This window comes from Ceratotherium simum, chromosome 9 (assembly GCF_057802395.1).
Source record: "Ceratotherium simum simum isolate JZ-2026a chromosome 9, ASM5780239v1, whole genome shotgun sequence".
Taxonomy (NCBI): domain Eukaryota; kingdom Metazoa; phylum Chordata; class Mammalia; order Perissodactyla; family Rhinocerotidae; genus Ceratotherium; species Ceratotherium simum.
Window position 1 is genome coordinate 50,361,410 of NC_141908.1, and position 18,663 is coordinate 50,380,072.

The 18,663-nt window shown below is 39.4% G+C and overlaps 1 protein-coding gene across 1 annotated transcript in view; it reads left to right on the forward strand.

Annotated features, from left to right (window-relative positions):
* Window positions 1-18,663, forward strand: part of MYO3B (myosin IIIB) — a 429,858-nt gene that overhangs the window by 293,639 nt on the left and 117,556 nt on the right. The window contains exons 27-29 of the mRNA XM_087434928.1: window positions 10,413-10,524; window positions 11,472-11,634; window positions 12,968-13,048. Of these exons, the coding sequence (XP_087291054.1) occupies window positions 10,413-10,524; window positions 11,472-11,634; window positions 12,968-13,048 (356 nt within the window). The remainder of the gene's footprint in view (window positions 1-10,412; window positions 10,525-11,471; window positions 11,635-12,967; window positions 13,049-18,663) is intronic.

Here is an 18,663-nt window from a genome sequence, read left to right on the forward strand (position 1 = left end):
TCAGTAAATCAGACAATTCCTTGGATTGGCATGGAGAGAGAGCAACAAGACTCATGCTCTACTGGTAAGGGTATCAATCGATGTGATCACTTTGGAATAACAGTTTGACTCTTTTAGTAAACTCCCACAGGAACATATTACACTAATCAATATTTCCACTTCAAAGGTTATAAGTAGAAAAGTGGTAGTATTTCTGAGTCCACTAGACTTTGTGGACTGGTCGGTAGCACTGGGTCTACCTACATGTGAGGACTTCCTGCCTCAACCGCCCCATGTGTTTGTGCTCCTCTATAGCCTGAATTTTTACTTCTTTCTTCCTCTTGCAGAAAGATAATTTCCAGAAGAAGCTAGAATCATGATTCACATACAGATATAAAGATGAATGTGTTTAAAGGATTTATTTTATTCATATGATATGAGGGAACCAGGCAGATGTTATCACCTGTTCAAAGGAAAAGTCAAAACAGCACAGGCTTATATGAAGTAAAGGAATGTTGAGATGAATTGAAATGGAGATAAAACTGGTTTTTCCACAGTGGGGAGAAAGTCAATTAAAATCATCACCAGACTGTGCAGAATTTGTGTATCTGTCAGTCACCTACAATTTAGAAAGAGATGCAAAATAGCTCAAAGAAGATGAACAGGGCCAGAATCTGATAACCCAGAAGGGTATGCTAAAGACAATGTATGTAGTTTTCTATTGCGACAACAACGCCTTACTGATGCACTAGTCCAAACAGAATATTGTTTGGATCCCTCACATGTGTGTCAAGGAGTGCCTGACAGATGGTGTTCAGATATAGGAAACCAACACTTCTCCTAAGTCAAAAGCCCAATATTCCAGATCGCTATAGACACTCACAACTTCCAATGAACTGGAAAGTGCTGGAGGATCAAAGGTCCCTGTTAGTCAAAGATACTACCAGACGTGTACAATAAGAGCTAAGAGTAGAGGCAGGTTTGATGAGTGTAAGGAAGCCTGAACTTGGAATTAGAGGATGTGGGTAAGCCTCAGGTCTTCCACTTACTCAGTTTGTGACCTTGAGCCAGTTGCCTTCTCCCTGGTTTTCTCCTCTACACAGTAGTGGTTTTGATTAATGACTCTAAGTTCCCTTCAGGATCTAAATGTTTATTAGAGGAGCCAGCCAATCCCTTGCATGGATGGCCCTGCAGCAATGCCTGGGCACGGAGAGTTTTGACCCAGGACAGGGAAGGTCTGTTTGTCAGCATGAGGAGGAACAGCTGGATTTGGATGTCCTGGACCCCCAGTGTGTAGTACAGAAGTCCAACATCTGTGGGACACTTGGAAAGTTCAGTGACAAAGGGAAAAGAAATGATAGAGAGGAAAGGAAGTTACTAAAAAAACAACCTCTACCAACTCATGATTTTGCACAGGATGTGACTCTACCTTTAGCAAATTATAGGAAGTCTATCACCAAGGTTGGTTCTGTCTCCACTCAGTGTGTCTAAATGACAGCAAAACGGAACTGGAACTATGTTAGGGTTCTCCTGAACCCTGCACATGCATACATACATATATACATACATACATGTATACATACATACATATACATATACACAGAGAGAGAGAGAGGGAGAGAAAGAGAGATTATTTTAAGGAATTGGCTCATGTGATTGTGGGGATTGGCAAATCAGGAATCTGCAGGGCAGATTGGCAGGCTAGAAATTCCAGCAGGAGTTGATGTTGTAGTCTTGTGTCCAAAGGCATTCTGGAGATAGAATTTCTTCCTCCTCAGGGGACCACATTCTTTTCTCTTAAGGCTTTCAACTGATTGGATGAGGCCCACGCACATTATGGAGGGTAATCTGCTTTACTCAAATATTAAAAATATTCTTCTGACCCATAAACATAGTATCTCTCTCCATTTTTTTAGGTCTTCTTTAATTTTTCTTTGCCGATGTTTTGTAGTTTTCAGTGTACTTGTCTTGCGCATTTATTGTCAGATTTATCCCTATGTATTTCACATTTTTAATGTTATTATAAATGATATTGTTTTTTCAATTTCAATTTTCAATTGTTTGTTGCTAGTATGTAGAAATAAAATAATTTATGTATATTGATTTTTATCCTTCAACATTGCTAAACTCACTTATTAGTTCTGGTAGTTTTTTTGTAGATTCCATTGGGTTTTCTACATAGACAATTGTGTCATCCTCAAATTAAGATAATTCTACTTATTCCTTTCTTATATAGATGCCTTTTATTTCTTTCTCTTATCTTATTGCACTGGCTAGAACTTCTAGTACAATGTTGAATAGAAGTCGTGGTAGTGGACATTCTTGACTTGTTCTTCATCTTAGGGAGATAGCATTCAGTCTTTCACCATTAAATATGATGTTAGCTGTAGGTTTTTCATAGATACTTTTTTTTAACCAGGTTTAGGTAGTTCCCTTGTAGTATGAGCCTATTGAAAAGTTGTTTTTTTTTTTTTAAATAGGATTCAATGTTAGATTTTGTCAAATTCTTTTCCTCATTTATTAAGGTTATATGCTGTTTCTCTTTTAGCTTGTTAGCTTGTTAACATGGCATAAAGTTGTTCCTAATATTTCCTTATTTTCCTTTTAATATCTGTAGAATCTATAGAATATCACCAATATCATACCTGATATTGCTAATTTATGTCTTTTTTTCTTTTTTCCTCCTAATCTGTGTATCTAGAGGTTTACCAATTTTATTAACTTTCTCAAAGAACCAGTTTTTAGTTTCATTCATAGTCCATTTTCTATTTCAATGATTTTTCACTATCATCTTTATTATTTCCTTTCTTCTGCTTACTTTGGGTTTAATTTTCTATTTTGTAATTTATGGTGGAGGATGAGCTCATGTGTTTGAGATCATTCTTCTTTTATATTATAGGTGTTTAACGGTATAAATTTCTAAGTACTACTTTAGCAGTATCCCACAAATTTTGATAAGTTGTGTTTCCCCTTTCATTTGATCAAAAGTACTTTTTAACTTCTCTTTTGATTTCTTCTTTGACCTACAGGTTATTTAAAAGTCTGTTCATAAGTATTTGGGAATTTTCCAGGTATCTTCTTCTTGTTGATTTCTAATTGAATTCCACAGTGGCCAGAGAACATACTTGGTGTGACTTGAATATTTTTAATTTATTAAGTCATGTTTTATGGCCCAGAATATGGTCTATTGTGGTAAATGTTTTGTATGCAATTGAAAAGAATATGCATTCTTTTATTGTTGGTTGGAATATTCTATAAATGTCTGTTAGGTCAAGTTGGTTGTTCAAGCCTTCTATATCTTGATGATTTTTTGCCTACTTGTTCTCTCAATTATCGGGAGAGGGTATTGAAATCTGACTATAATTGTGGATTTGTCTATGTCTCCTTGTGGTACTATCAGTTTTAGCTTCAGGTATTTTCAAGCTTTGTTATCAGGTGCAAAAGTGCTTAGGATTTTTAGATTCTTTTGATGAATGGACCTCTTTATCACTATGAAATAACTTCTTTATCCCTGGCAATATTTTTTTGCTTTGAAATCTGCTTTGTCTGATGTTAATACAGCCAGTCCAGGTTTAATTTGACTAGTGTTAGCATGTTATATATCTTTTTCTTTTATTTTTAACTTATTTTCTCTTTATATTTGTGCATTTTTTATAAGCAGCATAAAGTCACATTTTGCTTTTTTATCCAGTCTTGAAATTTCTGACTTTAAATTGGAGTGTTTTGATCATTTACATTTAGTGTTATTATTCATATGGCTAGGTTCGATATATCATTTTGCTATTCACTTCCTATTTGTCTCAACTGTTCTTTGTTATCTTTTCTCTTTCTTCTTCTAATTGTTTTGGATTTATTGAGTATTTCATATGATTTTATTTTATCCTTTTTTTGACCTATTAGCTGTAGCTCTTTGTTTTATTATTTAAACGGTTGCTTTATGATTTACAGTATCCATCTTTAGCTTGTCCTAGCCTACCTTCAAACAATATCATATCACTTCACAAACAGTATGAGAATCTTACAATAGTTTACTTCAAGTTCTCTTCTCCTGGAGTTGATGCTGTTGGTGTTATGTCATCATACATTTCACTTCTCTGTATGTAATAAACTCCACAATGCGTTGTTATTATTTTTGTATAAACAGTCAAGTATATTTTAAAGAGATTTAAATAATAAGAAAAACATGTTATATACTTACTAACATAGTTACAATCTAGTACTCTTTATTCTTTTATGTAGATCCATATTTCCATCTGGTGTTGTTTTCCTTCTTCATGAAGGACTTCATTTAACATTTCTTATAATGCAGGTCATCTGGTGATGAATTCTTTCAGCTTTCGTATGTCTGAAAAACTCTTTATTTTGCCTTTGTTTTTTGAAAGATATTTTTGCTGGGTATACAATTCTTTTTCTTTCAGTACTTTGAAGATTGGCTCCATTGTCTTCTCATTTGTATTGTTTCTGTTGAGAACTCTACTGTTATATTTATCTTTGTTCATCTGTATGTAACTTGTCTTTTTTCTCAGGTTGTTTTTAAGATTTTCTCTTTATCACTGGTTTTAAGCAATTTGATTACAATGTCCTTTAGTGTAGTTTTCTTCAAGGTTTTTTTGTGTGTATGCTTGGACTTTATTGAGCTTTTAGTTTACTATTTTCATCAAATTTGGAAAATTTTTAGCCATTATTCTTCAAATATTTTCTCTGTCTCCTTATTTTTCCTCAGGTTATTTGAAGTTGTTCCACAGTTCACTGATGCTCTTTTTATTTTTTAAATTCTTTTTTTCACTATGGGTTTCATTTTATATAGTTTCTATTGTCATGTCTTCAAGTTCACTAATCTTTTTTTTTTCTGCAGTGTCTTGACCGTTGCTAATTCTATTTTGTAAGTTTTTCATCTCAGGCATTGTAGTTTTCATTTCTAAAAGTTCTATTTGGGTCTTTTTTATATCTTTTGTTTCTTTATTTAACTTTTTGAATATATGGAATACAGTTAAAATAACTGTTTTAATGTTTTTTCTACTAATTTTAACATCTGTGTCACTTCTGGATCCATTTCAATGAGTTGATTTTTCTCCTTATTATGGATAATATTTTCCTGCATGCCTGGTAATCTTGACTGGAGGCCAAACATTGTCAATTTTATCTTTTTGGGTGCTGGATATTTTTGTATCTCTATAAATATCTTTGTGCTTTGTTCTGGAATGAAGTTAAATTATTTGGAAACAGTTTTATCCTTTTGGATCTTGTTTTAAAGATCTATTTGGTAGAATGAAAGCCATGCTTAAGAGTAATATTTCATCACTATTGAAACAAGACCCTTCTGAGTACTCTATCCATTGTTCTATGAACTATAAGATTCTACCAGTCTGGCTGGTAGAAACAGGCACTATTTCCAGCCCTCTAAGAGCATCAGGCACTACTCCCTCTAATCTTTTCTGATGGTTCTTTCCCAAGCCTTGGGTAGTTTCCTCTCATGCATGTGCCAATCAGTACTCTGCTGAATACCTGGGGAAACCCTCCACAGACCTCCAGGGTTCTGTCTCTTTGTGTAGCTCTCTCCTAGTGCGCTGTCCTACATACTCTAGCTGCTTTGGTTGCATTGTCTCCCAACATGTGGTGGTAGGTTCTTAAGTCTGATTGGTCAAGTGTAAGCCACATATGTCTAGAAGAGTTCAAGTCTAGCTCTTTACAAGAAAGAAAATAACCTCACTGACAGCTGATCAGGAACACACAAAGATCCCAAAATTTCTGATTATTTATTTTCTTTTGCAATTAAGTTTCATTTCAGTAGACACAGAGCCCATCTTGAATAGAGTTCAGGGATACCTTCCCTCTTCACTCCTTGTCCATAGTCCCTTCAGTCTTTTCCACCTCTCTGCCCCTCTTTAGGGTCTTGCTCCCTCTGGGGGAAGCCCAGAAGTTCTTGGGGGACCTGATAGGTCCTTTGTTCCTGACTCCATTCTGGAAGAGCAACGTCTGGTCGTTACAATTTCTTAGACATACATCCCTCACACTCTTCTGAGTGGAACATGAGCAAGACCAAAAAACCTTCCTTTTGCTGAGATGGACCAGGTCTCATAGGACAACTTTGGTGTATTTAACAAAGTCTTTGTTTCTTTACTCTGTCTCACCAAAGATTTTCTCATTCTGCACTGAAGAGTGCAAGGAAGAAGTGAGGAAAAATAAAATCCCCCTTCTGCCTCAGAGGTACTATTCTTCAAATTAAATAGATTAAATAGGTTTTGAAGGTCAGCCTAAAAAATTCACCAAAATTGATTTGGTGGGGGATACACCTACATTCCAAACAATAGCATTAGTTGGGGACTCTATAGAGAATGAATTGTAATATGAAAAACAAAACAAAAAAACCCATTGTATCTAGACCTACAGTGAAGTTAAAAGAGACCAATTCTCAAATTTTCAAAAAATTTTTAGTGTAGAAAAATTTTTATTTTTTTGTAGGCAAATTTATCAATCTTTTCTGACGAGTAACATTTGACTTTACTCTTTTTTGTTTCTCTCCCTTGCATCAAAAATTAAACTTCATGAGTCATATTCATATCAGTTCTTTAAAAAAATCAATGACCTGGAAGTCAGGAGACTTGAATAGCAATCCTAACCTTTGTCATTTACTTGTCATCTAGGACAAGTAATTTCATTTCACTAAGAGCAGTTTTCTTCAGTAAAAAGAAGACTTGATGATATAGAGAGATTCTTTGTGGTAGTTTCAAAATATGTCTACAAATTACTCAGTACTCCTCCCTTCAAGAGGTAGAACTTAATTTCTCTCTCATTGAATATGGTCTGGACTTAGTAACTTACTTCTAATGAATAGAAGAATATGGAAAAATGATGGTGTGTCACTTCCAAGCCTCAGTCATAAAAGGCGTTGCAGATTCCTCCTTGCTCTCCCTTGTTGTGATCCCTTGTTCTGAGGAAAACCATCTTCTATATCATGAAGATACTCAAACAGTCCTCTGGAGAGGCCCATGTGGCAAGGAACTGAGGCCTCCTGCCAACAGCCGATGAGGAACCGAGGCTTTCTACCATCAGCCATCTTGAAAATAGATCCTCCAGCCCTAGTCAAGCCTTTAGGTGACTGCAGCCCTGGCCAACTTGTAATCTCATGAGAGACTCTGAGTCAGAATTGCCCAGATAAGCTGCCCTTGAATTCTTGACCTTCAGAAACTATGGGATGATAAATGTCTGGTTTTTAAGCTGTCAAATTTTGGAGTAATTCATTAGCAGCAGTAGAAAACTAATATATCCTAGAACCTTACAGACCCCTTCAGTTTATGGTTCTACAATTTAAATGCAGGAGGATGTATCTCTAGTTGCCTATTGCTTTTACTAATACGTTACAAGCTGCTTTGGCTGTTATATTTAAAAACTCTTCCTTGAAGAGCCTGCATTCCATACAATAAAACATTTTAGGCAGAAAACTAAATAATACTTTAGAATAGAGATAGTTTTCAACTGGATATTTACTATTTTATATGTTTATACATAGCTTATATGTTTTAATAAGATGAAATCTTGGGAAATTTATCACCTTCCATAGAGTTCTAAAGCAGGAAAGGGCTCTTAGGTCCTTGGAGGGCCATCAGGGGCTATGTGGACCCCTTGACATTGTATGCCGTGTTGTGTTCAGAGCATTTTTTTAAGAAAGAATGTATGTAGCTTTTGCCAGATTTTCATGGAGTCTTGACACACTCACCCCCCCAAAAAAGAGTTCAAACCACTTATCTGGTTCTCATTCCCACCTGTGGGAATTTAGGTACAGAGAAGTAAGTGGCTTACCCATGGTTAGAGACAGACATCTTCTCACAGTTAACTCAGTGCTCAGACTCCAATCTGTGAGGTAAATTGCTACCTGCAAGAGGCAGCTCAGGGCAGAACAGATCTTTGCAACTCTCTCAAGTGCCCAGACCCTCAAGACAAACCTTTAGATTTATTATTTTGCTGTTGAATATCTTCTGTTCATTTAACTCATCAAACTGCTTCAGTAAGGGGGTAGAATGTATCTCACCCGAAAGACTCCCCCCGCTTGCTGGCAGCTCTTTTATCTTGGTTCCTTTCAATTTCATCCTTACATTGAAGTACATAGGAGCTCAGCCAAAGTGCTTTTTTACCATTGTACCTGCTAGAATCCAAAATTAATCCATGGAGGAAATACATTATATTTCTCTGACATGATTACTAAAGACCTATCACTTATATATTTCTTCAGTATTTTTTGAAACCTTCACCTTCACCTTTTTGCAGTACTGTTACCCATCTCTTTCTGAACTAGGCCAGATATGAATATTATCATCATAATAAATTAAGAGATTTGGGTTGAAGGACTAAAAATCAAAGTTAAATTCTATATTTATGTTACTTCAGGATACATTCTGCCTATTTAGAAATTAGAAATTGCTAAGAACCATCCTTAGATGCCTGAAAAACAAGTATAAATCCTTAATTGGAGAGGTAGAACATGTCTTGCATTCTTCTTATATCCTGCACAGTGCTGGTCATTCCTTAGGTTTTCTTTAAATACTTCATCACCAGTAGTGTTGAGGAGTCATCCTGAGCAAGCCTGGGCTGATTAAAGCCAAGAGAGCCCATGTTTTAAATAGCCAGGCCTAATGGAAAAAGTGTAGGAAGTCTTGGGTTTTTGTTTTTTTTGTTGTTTTTTTTTTTGTGAGGAAGATTAGCCCTGAGCTAACATCCGTTGCCAATCCTCCTCTTTTTGCTGAGGAAGATTGGCCCCTAGGCTAACATCCGTGCCCATCTTCCTCTACTTTATACGGGATGCTGCCACAGCATGGCTTGACAAGCAGTGCGTTGGTACATGCCCAGGATCCGAACCTGCGAACCCCAGGCTGCCAAAGCAGAGCCCACACACTTAACTGCTATGCCACCAGGCTGGCCCCAGGAAGTCCTGGTTTTAACCTCTGACTTTTACACCTTAGCTTATCGACTTCAGCTTTCCCAAGACATTCACCCATAGAGATTTGCGTCTTAATTCCCACCATCCCCATGTACTCCAGGACACAGTCTTTTTGCTTTGGCCAAAGCCAAATCAGAGAAGCCATGACTGAAACTACAGTCCTGGAGAAACTGAGGCTGAGGAATCTGTGCTGACGCCATGAACTGCCCACACAGGCCTAACCCGACTCCAGGCTGTCCTCCCATTTAGCTCCAGGATACAGCTGCTCTGAACAGGTTTCTGGGCTTGGACAAATGACCTAGCATGGTCCTGGCCACAATTAGGGTTTCTGAGAGAGCACTGCCCCTCCTCTTCAAAGGTGAAAACAGACTCAGAGCCTTGGAAACATTCCCAGGATCTCCAAGTGCAAACGTTTCCAGCAAATTCAGCGTTATATCCTAACTTGTAAAACTATCTTGTAGCACAAAGATAAAGTTAAGTGACTCAAGTGCTAATTGAATATGTTTATTTTTCCATAAACAGAAAGATGTGGGAATATTTGGCAGAAGGAAGGGACATATTTTATATTTTGGTGATTTTTTAAAAAGGAAAAACAGCTCTATAAATATAAATAAATAAAAGTAATTCCAAAATAACAGATCAGCTTGTCAGTAATGGCAGGAAAATCCTTTGACAAGGAAATTAAGTTTATTTTTAAGCTTCCAAGGGGTTGAATTTAATTATAGATGGCAGCAAAGAGCAGAGAAAAGATCCTTGAAAGTTTTTAAAAGAAAAACTAAGGTAAAGTTTTCTAAAAGGATAGAATATTCAACAAGTTATATATTTTTTAATGGGGAGAAGAAAGAAGAAAGAAAATGAGAGGAAAACACCATTTTGGTGGTGTTCTTCAAATCTACTCAGAAACTCTTTCACCTGAAAGTATGGCAGTTCATTGAAATGAATAATTTAAGAAGACAAATGTGGTTTTGGTGATTGTATCAAGAAAACATCCTACTCCTCACCTCGAGGTAGAAGTGTGGCTCAGCAGACAGAATGAGTAGTGTTAGGCTATGATCACTTTTGTTATCTACGAGTTGCTTCAGATGTGACTTTTCAAAGCAGAGTCAAAATTTGTACAATGGGATTATGAATTATTTTTATAATAGTAATACCAACATTTAAAATGATAACTTTCACAAGGAGAACTATGTAAATTTCAGCTTTCTCAAAGGATTAGATACTTGGATTTTGCATGCAAAAGATGCCAAGTGTGCATTGAATATGAATTACAAAGCAATATTAAAAGGAAAGTGTACATAGCAGAAAATATGAAAGTAGGTAAGAGCCAATAAACATAAATTGTATATCTTTTACAACCTAGTACACTGTTATTGGTGCTCAAGAAATGTTTTTGATATTACTATTAAAAAACAAAGCATGTCAGTGGGCCCAGAGCAATTCTACTGTACTGAATCAAAGGATGACTAAAAATGCCTTATTTTGCTCTTTTATTTTGTAGGTATTATTACTTGGCATTCAGAGCACATCAAACACCTCTTGCTAGCAAAGAAAGCTGTGTTGCTATCTTGGAAAAGTCCAGACTAGATGACTGGGTGCTGGGGAAAACAAAGGTAATTCTTTCTTTATTGTTCAAATTGTCACCCGTGGTGCTCCGCTGCGTACCTTTGTCTCTTGTCAGTGATATGAATGGCTCTGTAAGTCATTTAGTTTAGCAGACAAGACCTCAACCTAACAATGATCTTTGTTGGTCTTGGGTCAGGAGTCCTGGGACCTCAGGGACCAGAGGAAGAGGGTTTGCCTCCTGTTCTGCTTGTAGTTTGAGAGCCATTTGGCATTTCTAGAATGAGATCTTTGAGCTCATTTTAAAATGTCCCTTTTTACAATGCTGCTTATTCCAGTACCATATGCAAATACACAAATCATATTAATGACAGTAGTGAGTATCTTTTACAATTTTACACATTTTTCATTAGACTTGTGTTGTGTTATTTACTGCATACCCTGGTTACTAGTCTCATCATGTGTAGCTTTTCATTGGGAGAACATCTCATCCCTGCAAGATCTCAGGTTTTTATGGTCCTTTCTGATTGCCCTACAAAGCCAGCCTTAGCCTGAGGGTTGATGGCGACACTGCTGAGACTTGGCAGAAATTAGACCACTGTGGACCATCCAGGTACCTCTCCCTCTGAACTTCTACTGTTGGCCACTGATAAGTTCTACTGGTTAGCACTTCCAACAGAGGCTTTGGGGAAAGAGCGTAGAGATCAAGCTGAGAAAATGGAACTCGTGGCAAAATGAGGCAAGCTTGGAGAACATTTGGGATCTCCTAAAACTCTGTTAACCTTATCATCCCTTTATAGCAGTAATCACAGATATGCTCAACCTTAGAAGGGGAATTATATTTGCTTCCAGGGAGTCAGTAATATTAGCATAAATCAAGTCACCGTAAACTTTATTTAGATAATGGTTTTAATATTTACATTAAGAATATGCTGGAGTAGAGTGAATTTCTGTTTGGGAGCCCAGATGTAATACTAAAACTAATGTTTCATTTCAGGTTTTTCTCAAATATTACCACGTGGAGCAGTTAAATTTGTTACTGCGAGAAGTCATGGGCAGAGTGGTTGTGCTGCAGGCATATGCCAAGGGGTGGCTTGGAGCCAAGAGATACAAAAGAGTCAGAGAGAAGAGAGAGAAGGGAGCTGTTGTCATCCAGTCAGGTAAATGGTCCTGAATCTTGGCATTTTGTTAAGTACTGGAGGCCACTCACCTGTTGCTTTTCTTGGTGGTTTCTTCTCTTCCTCTCTCCCTCCCTCCCTTCCCTTCTTTCTTCCTTTCTTCCTTGATTCAGCAAATATTTATCAAGTGCCTATGGCAGGTCAGGCCCTGTCCTAGGTGCTGGGGATGTAGCTGCAAGACCACCATGGTTCCTGACCTCCAGATAAGCAAACAAGCCATCACAATACACTGCAACGAGTGGCAAGATAGAGGCAGTATGAAGTGGATGGCTGTAAAACCCAAATCCATGCACCCCAGCTCCCAGGTGACCAACAATATACATTTCAGGTCCATTACCAGGTTTTCAGCATCAGAATCACTATTGTCTCTTCCAGAAGGCTCTTCTAGCCCAGACAGAGCTTGTTAACCAAGGGAACAAATCACTAGGCTCTCTTATATGCCCAGCCCAGTCAGTGCCTCTTTGCACACGTGTGTGTCATTTGTGTTACAAACAGCTTTTGCGCTCCTGTGATGAGTGGTTGTGAAAGTGCCAGATCTTGAACATAGCAGATGATTTCGTGTTCTCATAACCCGGAATCATCACGTCCACTCTGGACTTCACGCCCTCACTCAGCAGCATGGAGAGTTGTGATGTTTATGGGGGGAGCAAAAAGGAGAGGCGGTCATGCTCCTGGTGGGAAGCTTAATGCTCCAGTTCTGTTTCTAAAGGACTCAACACACCCCTGAGATTCCCTCTTTCTCTTCTCTCCGTCCATTTCCTTTGCCTTTCCCTGCCCATCGCTCATTCTCCTCTTTCCTCCCTTATCACAGTTCTTGGCACATGGTTCACCCTCAACAAATGCAAGTGTTGTGCTGGTAATGATTCCTTTGACTCCCCTCTTTATTTTTCTCTCCTTCAACATTCATGTTTACACCTTCCTCCCAAATAAAAGATATGGAATGGGCCAGGCTATTTCAGTTCCTTCTCACCCAAGTCCTGAAGATAGAGCTTCCTCGTTGGATTGGAATGACAGGGAACCAACCACCTCACCTGGGATAGGGATCCCAAGTGATGTGTAAGGGGAATCCAGAGTGTTCTGGAAACTCATTGCCTGAACAAAAATAACTCCTCAGAAGCATCTTGGAAGCCAAGCTGAGAGTACAGAGAGGCCCCTCTTCTCGATCATCACTCACGTATCTCTGCTTATTTTGTTCAGTGAGAAAGCAGGAGGGAGGAGGAGAGGGGTAGTAGGTTGGAGGGGAAACAGCTTATATCAATTCTCTGGCACGTTCCTAAATTAATGTCATTCCTAGCACATGGTTTTATATTTTTAGCCTGGAGAGGATATGATGCTCGGAGGAAATTTAAGAAAATAAGCAACAGAAGGAGTGAGTCTGCTGTTCATATTCAAGCAGGTAATTAAAACGTCATTTTCATAGTATCCACTTAGAAATATTCTGTGGGTAAGTTCATATGAGTTTGGAAAAGCTGAAAGGTTAATAAATCAGGAGCACTGAAATAGGAGTAAAGAGTTCTAGTGGGGAGTTCTAGTACATGTTCTGACACACCCCTTGTGTGAAGATGATGAGGCCAACAGTGAGCATTTGCTGCTTGCCATAATTGGCTAAGGATTCTCTCAGTTGGTACTCTTATATTGCCAATTTTATAGAGGTGGAAACCAAGGCACAGAGAAGTGAAGTAACTTGTCCATGATCACACTGCTAGTCAGTGGCAGAGCCGGCACTTCAACACAGGTAGTCTTGATACAGTGAACTTCACATATTGCTGACTAAACACATCCCTTTGCCTCTTAGAGTCACACCTCCCTCATCTGTGACATGAGAGCATTGGCTAAAAAGGTCTGGAAGCTGCCTCCTAACCTTGGAATTCTCCTTGGAATTCTTGGAGTCTAATGCAAGGCCCCTGTCTTAGCATCACAGAGATAGGAATAGCTCAAGGACTTTCCCAGCAAACTGAGTTTCCCACACCCAGGCCTGTGTGTGGCTAACGTGGTCCTCTGGGCCCCGCAGGGTGAGCACCAGGTGGCTCTTGTGGCTCAGCTTGGCCTTGGCTCCCAGAGGGCTGTGAACTCTGGTTCCTGGCTCATCCATCCCCTCCCTGACTCCTGGGTCACTCTGCTCTTCTGCAAATGGTGGTATCCACAGTGGGTGCCAGGGTAGGCTCCCTTGTCATTTGAAGCTGCATATGCGTAATTGAGGCTCTGGAAGAAACTGGCCTCAGAGCACGCCAGGAGCTCCAAGAGCACAAGAAATTGGAAACAGAATGAGAGAGAAATGGCCAGTCCAGTGGATTCAGCAGCAGGGAGAGGGATAGAGTTTCAGACACTGCTGCGCTTGAAGCACACTCTTCAATTAAACAGCTGCAACCTTTCTAGGAGGTCCCTGTCCAGAACCTGGCTCCAGGGACACTTCTCAGAACTCTCTTAGGTCACTGTATAGGCCTGACATCTTCATTCAAAACCAAAATATTTGGGAGGAAGGGGTGTCATTTAAATGCAAATGTTAACTTTTAATACCATCTCCTAGGAACTCTAAGCTCTACAACTTCAAAGAGTCAGGAACAAGCGTGCAATTCTAGTTGCAGCTTAAGAAAGACGACTCAAAGTGTTTGTTCCCTGCTTGCGCACCTCCCGACACACGCACTCTCGGCCCCCCATTAAGAGAAGAGACTGGACTGATTTCTGATCTTGTAGTTTGGCCCAAAGCCCAACATATGTTTTAAAATATAAACTTTGAGCTTATATATTATTGATCCACTGAGTCCAGTATATAGGATCATAAATCAAATTTTCCCTGTCTGAAAATCATCTTTAGAGAGCTCCCTCTGTTTGCACTCTGTTATGGCCAAGTGAATGCTGCATAAAAGCAGAAACAGGTCTGCTTCGTCATCACGATATCAGGGCAGTCATGACTGCATGTTTTCAGTGCAGCATCTATGCCATGGTACCATGGAAGGATAATTTTGTTTAGTGGAACCAGAGAAAACACATTTCTTTAAGGTGCTCCCGTTTTCTTTTCACTTTTGCAAGCACCCCACTTCGTTAGCCTGGCAGCCAGTGTTCCCGCTTATCAGGTGGCATCGAGAACTCCCATTAACCGAGTCTCCAGGGGCTTGGGCGAGCATGAAGACATTGAGCATAGTACTAAGGCCACCTCTCCCTCCTGGAAATAGTGTGTGGCAGCCAGAGAAAAAGCAGGCGGAGTGTCTGCCCTTCAGCCAACACTGTGGACAGGAATTGAGGTGCTGGTTTTGTGTTAGCAGTAAAGATGCACGGATAGGGTAATTTGCAATTTTATGGGCAGTTTACTTTTATTTGAGAATGTTTCTCTTGTCTTTAGATTTGAAGGCAAGATTGTGTTTATCTAAAAAGCAAAGCAACTCATTCCGATTCTCTATTTTGGGGTGTGCTCTTCCTAAAGCGTAATCCTCTTATTACAGGCTCCCCTTCATGCCACTAGGATGTTTCCAAGTGGAACAAGCCCCAGACAGCAGTTCCCTTATTTTTGAAGCCTGCAGGATGTGTCCTAGGGATGTTATCATAGCACAACCATTTCTGGTTGTTTTCTGAGTTATTCTCTAATTGATTATTTTTTCAACAAATTATTTCATTTGAAATTTAGACTCTATGGAATGCGTTTGTTTAGATTTCAAGTTCTGGCCCATAGTCTTTTTTTTTATGGTGTCGCTCAGATATGTTATATATTTTTAAAAGAGCAGCCCTTGAAATTTAGGAAGCATTTGGCCTACATGTTGCTACAGAGCAGCACATATTGAAATTTGTTTTCCTTTCATCTCCTTCCCAATAAAAGCAGCCACGCAGCTTATCCCTTTAGCTTCCTCAGAACTTCCTTTCAGAATTCCCGATCTATTACGGCACATTCACATACCAGAAACAAGATGCCTTTTCATGCTGTCAACGTTTTTCATCTGAAATGTAAATTAATTCTTGCTGGTATGCCTTGACAGAGATCAAAGTGGGGGTATTAACCTTCCTGGGCTTTCTCCGAGAATCCGTCTCCAGGACTGGGCTGCCGCTATTAGGAGGCCAGTGTCCCTGTTCTGGGGCCCTCCTCCAGGCAGCCCTTGGTCTAGGAGCCACCATTTCAAAGGCCTTTTGTAAATGACCTCATCATTACTTTAAACAAGGTGAGAAATGATCTGCCTGGCTAATTCTTGAAAGAGAGAGATGAGCCTGCTCATTTTAATTGTGGGCCCTTCGCTCAGATTCCCGGGTCTTGTTGAAGTGGTTCTGACAGCGAGTGATCTCGGTGTGATAGAGGGAGGGACAGGGCTCCAGATTGGAAACCTCTCCTCTTGCTCAGTGGGTCATTTCTTGCCTGTCAGTCTTTGAGGTAGGCCACATTTGCATTTTCAAAATAAACAGATGCCTTTCAAATACATGAGCTGGTGGTCTAGAGATCTCTGCGGGCCCAAACAGTTCACCAGCCAGTGATCAAATGCTGGAAGAGAAAACAAACGGAAAAAATACCCTAGGTACACGCGCATACATTTCCTATGTGTATACCATTGCGCCCCGCAATAAAGGGGCTTGATGAGACGTGGGGAGCTCAGGGAGAGAGAGCCAGGGATCCTGAGCAAAAGTATAGTTTATCAGTTTCCTTTTTGGGGAAAAACAACTTTGTCACCTTGGTGAGAAGTGGCATGTTTTGTTGTGTTTTTATTATTGGTTAATGCTGATAATAGGCTCTTGCCATGGGAAAACACACTCCTTTAAACACCAAAGAATTAAAAATGTGTACTTTTTTAATCAGAAAAATAAGATTGCACATATTAGTGTTCAGATAGATGGGATATTCTAAGTAAAAACTAACAACTTATATGTCTTCCGTTACTAATCTATTATTTTTTTAAATGAACTCTTAAGTTTCAGAAAGTGGGTGTAACTCGATTTATTTAATTAAAAATGCACAAAGTCCTCAGTAAATAATATCAAAACAAACAACTTGCAGGGAATTTTTAAAAGACCTACAATGGCTCATTCTTTAAGTTTTTTAAAGCATTGGCTTTAAAATTGTCCCTCTAATTCAAGATCTGGTTTTTAAATGAGAGCAAAGTGGTGGGCCTCCTGTCTCAGAGGGGAAATGCCTCAGGTAGGTGACAGTAGAGCCCTAGGGGCGAGAACGGAATTTCAAAGAGTATCTCCCAGGAGGAGCGCTCCTTCAGCCCCCTTCTTTTCTCATCCCCCTGCCCACCAGGAGCAGGAAGAGCCCATTGGTTTACAGCACATTTTCATCTAATTGCTTCTGTGCCGTGGAAATTGTTGTTCTCTCTTTCTCCCTGTCCTCTGATCAGCTTCCTGCTTACTCTCCCCTTGGCCCTTCCAAAAACACAGATGTTATCAGAAGATAAAAATAGTGCTAAAAACAATGGCCATTTCTCCTTCTGATGCCCTTTGGGGAAAGTGCTTTTCAGAGCATCTTCTGTGATTCTGCCAAGGCCCAGGGGACACCTTCCTTGAGCCTGTGAACAGGCATTTTAAACCAGCTGCAGCTGGAACCGCTGGGTGAATCTTGTGATGCCAGCAGAGGGGAGTTGCTTTAAATGCTGCATCCAGAGGGAAAAGCAAACAACTCATCCAGACAGGCTCTAGCACACTGGGACCCAGTTTCTGATAGCAACTTGACAGAGGCTATTTAACTTCTTTTAGAAGCCTGACCCTACATCATAACAGAACCAAGTTTTCAGTGTTTAAAACTGCCTGAACTTTTAAACCTCTCTCAGGGTAAGGCCTCCTCCTAGACTTTTCTAACTTTACAAGGCAGGTTCCTTTAGCACTGTTGGTGGGTTGGCAATGATAGGTAGTTGCAACAATTTCTTGGAATTAGATTTCCAGAAATATCCCTAGGTGTGTAGGACAATTATATTTTAAAGTAGGAGATTTCTTTCTTTCATTCACTTATTCAGCTACTATTTGTTAAGCACATATTTTATGCTGGGCTACCACGGTGAACAATTTTGAGCTTCAAATTTTCCATCTCCAATACAGAGAGCTGTAAAACATGCGCTCCCTCAGAGGGATGCTGTTTGTATACATTAGGGACTCTACGTTACGTCGACACTCATTGGAAGGGAGTTCTATAAAACTGTAGTGCAATACATAGAGTAAAAATCATTATAAAATATAGCTAAGGATATACATTGAAATGACTCATGCTTCTTGAAGGTAGAAATGATTACAGTAAATATTTTTCATTCTGATAATGAATGAAAAATTCATTCTGTGCATAAGCAAATTGCTGATCACTAGCCAAACAGTAGAGGGAGGTCAAGTGAACGTATCATTAAAGGAAAAGGTCCACTTTGAACAAACAGAAGGAAAACAAGCATGTCATCTCTCATTCCTTTCCACGTCTCTATTTGTCATTCTTTCTCCATTCCACTATTTCTTTTTTTGTTTTGTTTTGGTGAGGAAGATTAGCCCTTAGCTAACGTCCATTGCCAATCCTCCTCTTTTTGCTGAGGAAGATTGGCCCTGGGCTAACATCCATGCTCATCTTCCTTTACTTTTTTTTAATATGAGGGATGCCTGCCACAGCATGGCTTGATAAGCGGTGCATAGGTCCGTGCGCAGGATCGGAACCTGCGAACCCCAGGCCACCAAAGGGGAGTGCATGAACTTATCCACTACGCCACTGGGCCGGCCCTCACTATTTCTTCATTAACTTCATTTCTATCTCTTAGAAAGATTCCTGGTCATTTCACGCAAAAGCTTAATTCCTCAAAATGTGAGAGAAGACAAGTTCCAAAACCTTCTTGGGCATCGGGCAGGACCAGCTGCCTGCCCTTTCCTGGTGTTTTAGGCCATATCCACACAAGAGTAAAGAAACATTTAGAGGAAAGAATTGACGGGTGCATCTGGGCTCGAGATGAATTGTGAACTGCATACTAGCTCTACAGTCTTCTAAACCTTTAACAGAAGACAGGGTGCCCTTCGGGCTTATGCACGGGGTCTTGCTCAGTCTTCTTGCACGCTGAGTTTCTTTAACTC